Source organism: Zonotrichia leucophrys, chromosome 1A, assembly GCF_028769735.1.
Source record: "Zonotrichia leucophrys gambelii isolate GWCS_2022_RI chromosome 1A, RI_Zleu_2.0, whole genome shotgun sequence".
Classification (NCBI taxonomy): domain Eukaryota; kingdom Metazoa; phylum Chordata; class Aves; order Passeriformes; family Passerellidae; genus Zonotrichia; species Zonotrichia leucophrys.
The window spans coordinates 24,598,303-24,610,573 of NC_088170.1; the positions used below are offsets into that span (position 1 = coordinate 24,598,303).

General features: G+C 42.2%; 1 protein-coding gene across 1 annotated transcript in view; it reads left to right on the plus strand.

The window, feature by feature from the left end:
- Positions 1-2,078: 2,078 nt before the first annotated feature.
- The window catches only part of TBC1D15 (TBC1 domain family member 15), a 34,786-nt gene continuing 24,593 nt past the window's right edge, over positions 2,079-12,271 (plus strand). Inside the window, exon 1 of the mRNA XM_064701949.1 lies at positions 2,079-2,185. Within this exon, the coding sequence (XP_064558019.1) occupies positions 2,162-2,185 (24 nt within the window). The 5' untranslated portion in view covers positions 2,079-2,161. The remainder of the gene's footprint in view (positions 2,186-12,271) is intronic.

A 12,271-nucleotide genomic window follows, 5' to 3' on the forward strand; every position in this document is an offset into this window, starting at 1 on the left:
GGCAATCATACTAGTAAAGAGAGCAGACCTTGAGGAGTTACTGTAGATTGTGGCTTGACTAACAGAGTTGCAATCTGAATCTCAATTTTGAGCTTCTCCTAGGAAAGAAACCTTGACAAAGCAGTTTCATTGAAGAGCCAGAACAAGGGGATGCAATGGAACCAATCAAAGGAAGTCCTCAGTGTTCATTGCAAATTTCAGGGAGGTTAGAGATGAAAAGGAAGTGCAGAGAAACAGGATTACAGATGGTGTGAAAGTAATGTATGGTTATATTGCAAGGAGTAAGAAATAAAGGGTAGGAAAAGGAAAGGATGAAAAGGAACACATAGGATACCAAGTGAGATTAAACCAATGTGGAAGGTAGCTAAAACCCTTGCACCCCTCAAAGCAATTAATTTATGGTGATGTGTGATGCATTTTTAGTGTGTAGCCTTCTCCCTTGTATTCATGTTGACACTAAGTTGTGTTCTTAAACAAAAGGACCACCAAAGTTAAGGTGTCCATTTTTGCTACACTTTCCAGACCTAGAGATTACTACAAGAACTTGTGAACTGTGTTTTTATTTAATTTTATCATCTTTATGCATGTTTATGCATGACAGAGAGTCACAACAGGCTTTTCCAACTTTGAAGCAGATCAGTATTTGTCTTGAAATTTGGAAATCTGATTTTCCAAGGTAAGTAGGGTATGGGTATTAATCTAACTAAATGGGGTTTTAATTCAAAAAGTCAGAAGGAAATTATAATGCCACTTTATGACAGAAATAAAACCTCCCAACTAACCCACTCCAAAACTCAAATTACCTTTGCTCCTTCAGAGAAGCAAATCACTTCCCTGCACACATCTCGTTTGTCTGTTTCAAATAAACACTATTTGGGGATATACTGTTTGCTTAAAATATTTTATATTGTTGGAATATAACCAATGTGTTAAAAACCATCTTTGCTATGTTTCAGACATTATGTGAAAGCCAATTTTTAAAAAGTAATACCACACACAATATACTTTTCCAGATAAAGAAGACCAATCAAAATCCATTGACTTTTGCAGAATTCTTTCAGGCTTTATAGATTTGTACACTTTTGAAAGCTGAATATTTGCTAAGATGGATGAGATTGTAATTAAGATCTCCTTTTGTCCCTTGATGTGTTGAATGCCTTATGTGTTAAAAACTACCATATTGAAAGCAGTGTATTTTTCGCTAACATTAAAGATCTGGTATATGAGTATTGGGGCAGCTTAGTTGTGCCTGTGGGTGCTGTAACATTGAGATCTTACAGAACCTTCCAGTACCTAAAGGGGGTCTGCAAGATAGCTGGAGAGAGACTGTTTGCAAGGGAATGGAACAGTAAGACAAGGGGGAAGGGCTTCAAGCAGGCAGAGGGTGGGTTTAGAACAGATATTAGAGAGAAATTCTTCGCTGTGTGGGTGGTAAGGCGCTGGGACGAGTTGTAAAGAGGAATTCTGGATGTCCATTCCTGGCAGTGCTCAAGGCCAGGTGGGATAGGGCTTTGAGCAACCTGGTCCAGCGGAAGGTGTCCCTGGCCATGGCAGGGTGGCTGGAACTAGATGACCTTTAAGGTCGCTTCCAACCCAAACTATTCTATGATTCTGTGACTGGACAACAGCGTAAAGAGAAAGAAAATAGTTTGAGAGAGTATGATGTGCGCTTTATATCAACGATACAACATTGCTCAAATTACAATTGCAATCTCAGGGAGCTCTGAAAAAGGGTGAGAGTGGAAAAAAGAAAAAAAAATAAAGAGCAACAATCCCCTTTCCTCCTCGCCGCGCTGTGGAGCGGTCACCGCTGCCCAGGGCCCGCGGCTGCACACTGGGCAACCTCCCGAAGGGCTGCGGCCATGCCAGGGATTCAACAGGAGGGACGGGACCGCGGCCACCGTCGGGAAGAGCGCAGCGCAGCCAGCCCTCGCTCCCTGTCCCGGGCTGCAACCTGTGGCACGGCACGGCACGGCCCCAGCCCTCGCTCCCTGTCCCGGGCCGCAGCCTTTGGCACAGCAAAGCCACCCCGGCCGCAACCTTTCCCGGGACTGGGCCCCGCGCAGTGCGCATGCGCGGCTCGCAGCAGTGACGCTATTGTTGTGGCGCGGCGGGGAAGCACGTGAGGAGTGCGACGTCACCATAAACACTCGTGGGCAACATGGCGGCGCCGCCGAGCGGCAAGGTAACGGGGACGGGCGGCGGCGGGGCCGGTCTCTCCCGCCGCGGGACGCGCCGTGTCGGGCGCTGGGTCGCCCCAGCTGGCGGGAATCGCGGGGAAGGGGGGGAGTTGGGCCGCTGAATGGCCGGGCGGACGCCTTTTCCCCTGCCTGCGGGTGTCGCCTCCCGGGGCCGCGTCTCCGGGTGTCGTCCTGGCCCCGGGCGGACCCAGCCGGGCGCTGGCAGCGGCCGCGGACCCTCTGTGCCGGAGGTGGTCGCGGCCTCGGGCGGGACTCGGGCCCTTCCCGCACCTGCCGGCCGGGCAGCGCTCCGCGCCTCCGCGGCAGCTCGGCCCCGGCCCCGGCCCCGGGGTGGCGGGAGGCCGCTCTCCGCAGGGGGGGCAGCCCCGCGGCCGCGCTGGCTCCCCGCCTGCCCGCCGGAGGCTGAGGAACGCCGCTTGTCCCGTCTACGTGTCCGAGCGTCCCGGAGGCGCTCACGGACGGTAGCGGCCTTGCCCCCGGCCTGCGCGCTGGTAGCGTGTGGGAAGCTGCCCCCGGCGTGCGTACAAAGCCTTGTCAGTCCCATAGTTTAGTAGTTTAAAAATTTTGGTGCGCCGCGGATTCTTGCCGAACGTTCCGGAGCGAAACATTATTGCTTGACAGGGACTGAGCTCGCAGGAGGGGGAGGTGCAAGCAACACCCACTGTTTCCCTCCGCCCCCGCCAACACATACGAATTGTGTCCGTATTGGTTTTTTTTGTAAAAATAGTTTTATTTCATTACTCTTATGAAAGCGTTGCTTTGCAGCGCGGTGTTCTCGAGCACGTGGATCCTTTATTTAGGATTTAAAATCTCGGTGCGGTGTCCGATTGTAGCAGCCATGGTGAGCGTGTGATAGTGTGCGGTTTCACTTTTCCAGCCCGGGCCAGAAGATGATGGTTTCAGTTCACGCTGATCTCGGCGCAAGAGAACACCCGTAATTAGCCACGTCTGCGCTTCCCCGGGGGTGCTGAGGAGTGCCCTTAACTATAGCACGAAAATTCCGCCCAGGTGTTGAAAGCAGATCCGTTTCAACCAGAATTGTTGGAGCAGGCAATTTATGCAGCTCGAGTTTTTGCAATTTTATTTTTATGTTCTTTACTGCTGTTAGGTGTGTAAATATAAAGATAGTCATAGTGTTCTCCCAGCTGTTTCTAGCTATGCACATCCACTTTTTATGTGTACAGAAAAGTTCCTTTTTTAGTTTTACCCATTTTAATATCAATACAGAAATTTATTGAATGAAGGGAAATATTTTATTTTTTTTGGTAAATATTTGATTATTTTAATTTTTCAGGTTGTTTTTGGTTTTCCACTTAGGCTTTTATCAGGATCTTCTTCTTTTATCATCCTTCTTTAGGATGTCTCTTGTGAAAGCAGCTGTATTGTGATGGATTATATGAGATGCTAGAATGATTGTGAATTAGTTGTTTATAAATTTGCTGTGTATTCATTGTTCCTTTCCAAGAGCCATGTCTGCCTGAGATTAAATCTCCAAGATGTTGCAAAACTGTTTTAGTTATGCCACGTCCACTGTCCTAATGCAATTTGTTAATGCAACCTCTAATTCAGTTGCATTCTTTGCCGTGTCTCTTTTAACTCAGAGGAAAAATGACAGTTGTGTTTTCTCAAATTTCATGAAGTGGCTGGGCTGGTTTGACGTTTCACTGCTCTCAGGAGCAATTCCATCCTTCTCTGTATTTCCCCACCTGTGTGTTGCACTGTTGCTTTCTTGGATACTGTACTCATTTGATGTGTCAGTAATTAGATCTAGCAAGCTGAAATAATACATGCAACTGCTTACTTTTGTCTGGGTTAGTTTTCTGTTGGGAGCACATTGGACCACAAATTGTTCCTTTGAGTGGCTGCAGGATTTTGGGAGGGCTTACAAACTAATGAAATTTCACTCCAGGTAGAATAAATGCAGTGTAGGTTGGTACAGACCCAGCATTCTCACTTCAGGCCTTTTGCACTTCTGTGTCTGCACAAGCTGTGGATGTCATGGGTTAACTGCAGTGTTCCTTCTGGCTCTGCACTGTGTTGTAGTGGGGTGTTTCAGGTGGTGGCTGTCTGAAGGATCAGTAGGCATTATTTTGTGGAGTGCTTTATTCTCAAGTGGCAGATCTTATCACATGAAAGTAATGTATTTTAATGAATGTGCTCTTTTCTGCAAAATATTACACAAAGTGGTTCCCATGGAAAGCTCATGTCAGTGGATTAAGCAGCTGGGATAACCTGCATTGTTTCAGCTTTTACAAAAATTTGTTTCAGCAAACCGTAAAAGATTGTGGTTTCTATTGCATTTTTACCCTGTTTGCCTTTCTCTTCTCTATTTTTGGGCTTTTGTGGGGGGCTTTTGTTTATTTTTTGTTTTGTTTGTTTTTATTTTTAATTTTATTTCCCAGACCTTATTAATATCAGTAGATTCAGAATCCTGCTATTTCATGTAGTCTCTGGTTTCTGCTCCATACAATAATGGGATATGAATTATAAATGTGGTTATCTCATGTACTACTTTACTTGGACTTTCGTCCTGTGTTTTTTTTTTTTTTTCTTGCTGGAACTTCTCACGAGGTTCTTATCAGCGTTTTTCTCTATATGGATAGTTAACTCTGTTCAGGAAAAGTTTCTGCTGTTGAATTCTGGAGTCATGACTCATTCTTTATAAATGACTGTCTGCCCTAGAACAGTGTGAACTTCAGTTTTTTTGCCCTTTCTTAGAGTTGCCATTTTTTTTCTGGAAGTAACTTGGTAATAAGGTCATTTGTTTTCAGAGCTTTTGGCTTTATGCAAACAGGTACATTTATATGTTACACTTTATGAAAACAGGTACATTTTCTCTCTTTTTGTTGCTTAGCAAATGGCAGTTTATTGTATTCAGAGAACCTACTCTGGATTCACCCTTATAACAGAAAACCATGTCAGAAAATGAGCTAAAAAGTTGTGTATGGGGAGAAGTACAAGCTTCAATTTCAGTCTGTCAGTATACAGATGACTATTGCAGCTGATCTAAAGACAGTAATGATACTTTTATCATGTTCTTGGAGTTCAGAGTATCTTCAGCACATGGGCTATTAAATCTTTCTCAGGTTACCAATTGACACATGGGCTGTCAGAGAAGTTATTTTTCACTTGCTTGTGCTCTTGCTCTTGGAGTTAAAGTTTCAGAGTGTTAACTGGCCAAACATCTGAGCTTTATCTCTAAGCTCAGATGTCTGGCCAGTTCAGCAACTAGAAGTGTCCAAGAAGCACTGCAGCTATTGCTAAATAGTCGTGTTAGTGCTGTATGTTTGGGGAGGGAATTTGTGTTTGCAGTGGAAGTTTGTTTTGTTTTTTTTTTAATTTGGTATGTTCAAATTAACTTTGCATCCTACAGGTATTTTGTTGACATAGACACAGTGAGTTATTTTAGGTGTATATCTATTCTGTGGGATAGGCAGTGTGTTGCTCCACCTTCTACTAATTAAATGTGAGTGCACAAAACTCCTGTACTGTGCATTGTTGTGCCACTTTATTAAACATTTGATTTAAACATTTGTTAAATCTTTTTCAGCCTTTATAATTTACTATGAATACAATCATAATTCTTTTTTATTATACTGTACTTTGTGGGTTTTCTTTGTGAACAGAAGACTATCTCTCTTGAATTTATTTAAGGCCTTATTATGCTTGAATGTATAGGAGTGCAGTGATATTTCTGAAATTTCTATATTTTCTTTCTTTTTTCTATTCATTAAGGATTTCTCTTTGCAGAAGTGCTTATAATGGAACCAGTGGGTTACTACCTGATGCTCTTGCTCTCAGTACCCCGAACAGACTTATATTTTCACTGATACCCTGCTGTTGTTGCATGAGTAGCAGAAATACTTGTGGTTCAAGAAATCTTCAGAGCACAAGGCAGAGCTTGAAGTATGTAGTGTGGTCAAGTAGGAAACTTTTCTTATGTAGTTCCTGGTGTTGAGAGCTTTCTCATATTTGTCACAACATGAGCAACATTTGTGGGGTTCTGTCCCTCTCCACCCCTTCCCTGCTTAGAAATTGGGCATCTTTAAGACTAGCAGGTGTGAAATTTTACTTTCTTGGGAAAAAAGTTGAGCCACAGGCTCAGCAAACAAAAGGCATACAAGGTTCAACAAGGCCAAATGTGGGGCAGTCCCAGGCACAAGTACAGTCTGGGTGGAGAATGGATTGAGATGAGCTCAGGGGAGAAAAACGTGAGGGTGTTTGCGGGTGAAGAGCTCAGTATCACTCAAATGTCCACCTGCAGCTCAGCCAACTGTGTTTTGGGCCATATCAAAGGCAGTGTGGTCAGCAGATCATGGGAGAGGATTTTCCCCCTCTCCTGTGCCCTCATAGGACACCACGTGGATGCTGTGTCCATCTCTGGAGTCCCCACCATAGGCATAGATCCAGTGTAATAAAGAGGGCTATGAAGATGGTCAGAGAGGTGGAGCACCTCTCCTGTGAAGGAAGGCTGAGAGAGTTGGGGGTTTTTCAGTCTGGAGAAGAGGAGGGACACCCTGGAGCACCCTCCAGTACATAAAGGAGGCTTACAAGAGAGCTGGAGAGGGATTTTTTCCAGAGGAATGTAGTAATAGGATGAGGGGTCATAGCCTTCAGCTGAAGGGGGAGCATAGGTTTACATGGGGTATCAGGAAGAAGTTCTTTGCTCTGAGTGTGGTGGGACCCTGAAGCAGCTTGCCCAGAGAGGTTGCCTGCTCCCTGTCTCTGGAGGTGTTCAAGACCAGGCTGGATGGGGCTGTGAGTAACCTGGTCTAGTGGAATGTTGCCTGCCCATTGTGGGGGGCTTGAAGCTAGGTGATCTTTAGGGTCCCTTCCAACCCAAACCATTCTGTGATTTGCATTTTATTACAAGCTGAATGCAAGATATTGTAGCATATCTTCTGTGGAGCAGACGAGTATGTTGATCAAGTTGGTATGTTGATAATGTTGGCTTGATGCTTTGTGGGACACGCAAATGTGTTGGCACCTAGTCCTTGGAAACAGACTCCAGATGTAGTAGGTACATCATTGTGCCCAGTGACACCTTAGCAGTGGATATGTGAGTAAGCTTTGGGCAAACATCAGCTATTCCAAAGAGGAAGATGGAAATTCAAACAGTATAATACAGACTTTTATATTTAATTATATTTCTTTTTACTTAATGCATAGTTCTAAACTAAGATGCTTTCTTTTGTGGGTGTGAGGTCACTTAGGCCAACCATTCTCTGAACTGAATTAATTTTATTGTCCTGTAATTGTTTCCTTACAGTGTAACATTTTTTGTTCTGTTTCCTTTCATTCAGAATCTGAAAATAAGGTGCTGCACTGCTGCTGTATCTGTTGTTGATGTTTGTGGACAGAGCCATTTTTCCTTAATTTGAAGTTTGCAGAACATTCAGACTTTTCTGCTCAGTCACTTTCTGTGAGCATTCCCATTTGCTGTTTCAGCTGTTGAACCCTTGGTGAGGTCCTCTACCTGATTCCCTAACATGAGGCAAAAAATGAAGTAACTGCTATTGAAAAGTTGTTAATACCAGTATTTACACATGCCATAATTAGTTAATTACTCCAGAGCAGTGGCTCATTGACTATGTAAGAGCTTCAGACTCTGTCTGTTATGAGATGCTGGATGGCATTTTGGCAGAGCAGTGCTGGCCTTGAGCTGTACTCGGTGGCAGAAAGGGGAGTGAGTGGAACACACTCTGCAGGAACACAGGGTGAGAATATGAAGTGTCTGAAACATGGGACAAACTAGCTGGGAGAGTTGCAGCTTCTGCTTTCTGTCAACTGTTCTGTGTTTGACAGGTTGTTGGTATGTTACAGACCTAGGAACAGGAGATACAACAATCAGTACACGTGGTGACAGCCAATACTTAGGTGCTCAGCACAGGCAGGGTGGAAAATACATGGGTGAGGATGGCAGGACCATCCTGTTCTGTGGCAGCCCCAGATCTTAGCTCTCCTTTTATTTGTTGTCTGTACTTCATTGTCTTAGAGTGCAATGTTGTCATCTTTCACTAGCGGGTAGCACAGGGCTGTAAATTGCTATCAAATGGCAAGCATTAAATCACAAGGCTTTGCTTGTATTCTCCCATATGTTGTTGGTGGTGCTGTAGCATCCCAAAGGCCTGCTCATACATGTCTTTGGCAATAAAAATGCTACAGACATTGCCTGTTTGCTGCTCACTGTAATCAGAACAATAGAAATATGGAGATATGCATTGTCCATGCTGTGTCCTTATGTTATTAAGAATGATACCATTTATTTCTCAGAAAATGTTACTGGGGCAATGGTGGGGCTTCAGAAACCTATTTTTTGCTGTACACAAACTATAAATACTTGAAGAGTTTTCCAGAACCTTAACTAGCATATGCCATGACATGTAAACTGAGCCTACATCCTGCTGCTTCCATCTGTTTTTTTTAATAGTAGGTGGGTAGGCAGCTATTGCTTTGTGCAGCTTTCCTGAATTTTCTGCTGTGGTTCCCTGCTTCTATAGACCCTCACTCAGGATACGAGTTGGAATAGCTGTTGTCTCTGTGTGGTCCAGTGCTTTCAATGAGTGATCAGATGAATTGTGAATTTGCCTTTAACCTCTGTAGCACCCATGGAAAAAAAGAAACAGGTCAAAGTGGCTCACTAGCATTTGGAAACTTGCATCAGCTTTCAGCTTTTGGTGGGATTCTAAAACAGACAGGCAATGGGTCTAGTTTTCATTCAGTAGAACTGGACAAATAAATATGCTGTGAATTGTGCTTGTACGCTGCCAGCACGGACTGCTTGATAAGCAGGAAAGACTTTATGCTCGTAAGCTTCTCAGGTACATCTTATTTCAAACTTGAAACTAGGATTATTAAAAAGTGATACTTAAATCATACTAACTTTTTTTCTACTGTCTCCATGATTTTCTTAGAGAAAAAAGTTGCCAGCTGAATGCTTTTACAGTCTTAAGTTGCCTTAAGTAATGCTTATGATTTGAAGTATTCTGGAAACTTAAGGATACCAAGGATGGATAAATCTGGTCTGCACAGAACTAGCTTTAAGCTAGTAAAATGTCTGAAAATCTTTCAGTAATTCCAATGTATAGCCACAAGATATAATTAAAATTTATTTGAAATCAAGTTATTTTCAAAGTTGTTCAGCTTCTGTCACATTACATCTTCATTTGCTTTGGTTGCATTGGTGTGTGCTTTTGATAAACGCTCTTCTTTTTTTTTAATTTGTGTTTTTGTTGTGGAACCAACAGAGTCTGGCTTTCATGTAGGTAATAGCATCTAAACCTGTGACAGATGCTTCTCTGTGGGCAGTTCAGTAGATGTTTGCAAACAGGTACAGAAGAAAACAGAACAATCACTGTTTAAAGCTGTAGTGAGGTCTGTCATTGCTGGACAGCTGTTTTGGCCTCAAGCATCTGAGCAACACAAGCGGCTTTTCTTCCCTGAGGGTCTGTTCCAGGGACCAGTGGATGGACTGCAGAACACAGAATTCTTATTAGCTGCATGGGTGGAAGGGCTCTAATACTGGGGAATCCTAGGGACATGTCAACTTATCTAGTGACCTGTGGTATGCACTTATTAACATCAACTTGTCTTTTTTTTATGATGGGCTTAGTGATTTTGTGTAGATTTAGGGGAAGAGTGATGGCTCTAATCATATGAAAACAAACCAGAAGGTTGAGCTTGTCTCCACCTTCTTCTTACCTCTGTAAAGGAGCCCATGTGAAATATGGAGGAGCCTATATGTAAAATAATAAATAGTGCAAAACCAAGGTGAGCCAGCAGTGTGTTTTCCTGTCTTGTAATACAAAAAGCATAATGGACTAACTGAGCAGATAATATTCTTTAAAACTCTTGAATTCTTTCACACAGTGGGTAATGAGGCCTTCCTAGTTCACTGAAGGCTAAAGATTATCAAGATTTCAAGGAGTTTAGGTTGCTTTCCTGTGCCGAGGGCATTGACAGGTATTACAGAAGCAGATTTGGGTTGGGTTTCGAGGGGTTATAGTTAGTTCAACAGCTAATGTGGGGCATCGGTCTCATTATCTTGCCCTGCCTGTATATAGTTCCTTCTCCTCTCTTCATGCGTAGCAGGATCTCACTATGCAGTTGTTGCATGCAGACCTTACACAAGTCCCTGGCATTTTAGTGATGCTTCAGGTGATCCTCTAACATCTGCTACCTTTTTGCATGTTCTGCAGTAACCTACTGCTTAGGCAAGAGTCAGTGTGTGAAGCCATGATTTAGTTTTGAAATCTGTTTTCCTGAATGCTTAAGAGGTCCAAGTGTGCTGACTCACCAGGCGTTTCCCTGAGCGTTGGGCTGCAGAGGCCCTGAGCAAAACCTTTGTAGGCCACATGGTGTGAGAGATAGAGCTACTAAGTGTAGTAGTGGTTGTGTACTACTACAACCACAACTAGTGGTTGTAGTGATGGATGGGGTTTTATTCAAATCTGTTGGTATACTGTCTTTTGGTTTGATACTTTCCTTAGTACTAATTACTTGTACATGTAATTTAACATTACTTTTCTTCTTTGAATTGATTTTGAATAGCTTGTCAGTGTTGCAGTACCAGAAAAGAAAAATCTGTAACAAACTGTGTTTCACTGTAAAGTACTGTAAGAATACTTAATAGCATTTTTGAATTTTCAGCTTGCTAAGAACACTGTGTGAAATATAGCCACTCAATGTAGCTAATTTTCAGGTGCTACCACTATAGAATTACATTCTCAAACTCAGTTTGTTCAAATGCATTTATGGAGTTACCTTACAAAGTACTGCTGAATAGAGTGGCTCAGTATTTTGATGAATTCAATATGGTAACTCCCAAAATGTTTTGCAGAGGGATTAACTGTGAAAAAATGTCTAGATACTCTTTTATACAATAATGTTATATCTTTCTTCAAATTAGTTACAGTTCTAGTTAGCAGTTGGAAAAAGTCAGTAAGTACATCATGCTTGTGATTGGAAAAGAAGAATCTCAACAGCTTGGCCTTCTGGCCTTTCAAACTTGTAGAAGATTTTCTCTTAAATAACAGTATGAGGGGAATAAGGTGCTTGTGACACCTGTACAGAACCAGTTCTATTTTGGCATGAAGGGAAGTGTTAAAAGTGTGCTTGCATGACAACTGTAGCATTAGAAACACATTTTCTTTTTTCATGAAAGGAAGTGTTTGTCCTTCTGAGAGATTAATGGACAGAAGAATAATAAAACCAGTTATTAGGTGGCGTACCTTCTAGACTGAGAAGGTATACTTTATGATGCATTTTTGGCAGAAGTGCACTTCTACCAGTATAACTCTGATACAAATAGATTTTATTTTTTTTTTTTCTGGAGCAGCTGTCCAAGGGGTTGATGACTGATTCACATTTCTGACTAGTTTTCATGATAGATCAGATCCAAATAGAGAGAAGGTAAAATTTAAATAAACATCAAGGTTGCCTTGTTTGAACAGAACTGAATTTGAAAACAGATAATTGTACCAGTGATGATCTGCATTTTGTTTTATTCTTTGTAGAATTCTGGTTATTTCTTTTGTATCATGTTGGACAGTAATTAGGGTGGGGTTTTTTGATAGAAAAGAGAAAAAAACTGTAATGGAGAACAGGAAAGAAGACTTCCAGTATTTGCAAGGCAATGATGTTAATGTCCTTCAAGCAGGAAATGTGCTAAGTGACCTTTAGAGATTTCTTCAAGTGATATTTCTGCTTAACTAGAGCACTTCTGAAATTTCTTGCTTGTGTTAAAGGTAGAAAAATTGCAGCAAAACTAAAACAGAAAGGATGAATTACATAAATGTTATGGCTCTTTTTAAGCCATGTTTTCTCATCTAGCTAGTTAAGCTTGCACACCTAACCTTTTGAAACAGACAGGCAAAACGAACCTTTTAGTTTACTGGCCTGACTACAAGTGTCATGATTTTAGAAAGCGGATAAATGAGAAAAATAGCTCCTGTTATTTTAGAACCAAAGAAATGCATTATCTGTCTCTGAATAGTTAAAAATTTCTAAGCTTTGCCTTTAAAAATATGTTTCTTAAGGCAGTGTTTGCAGTTTGGTGTGAAAATGAAAAT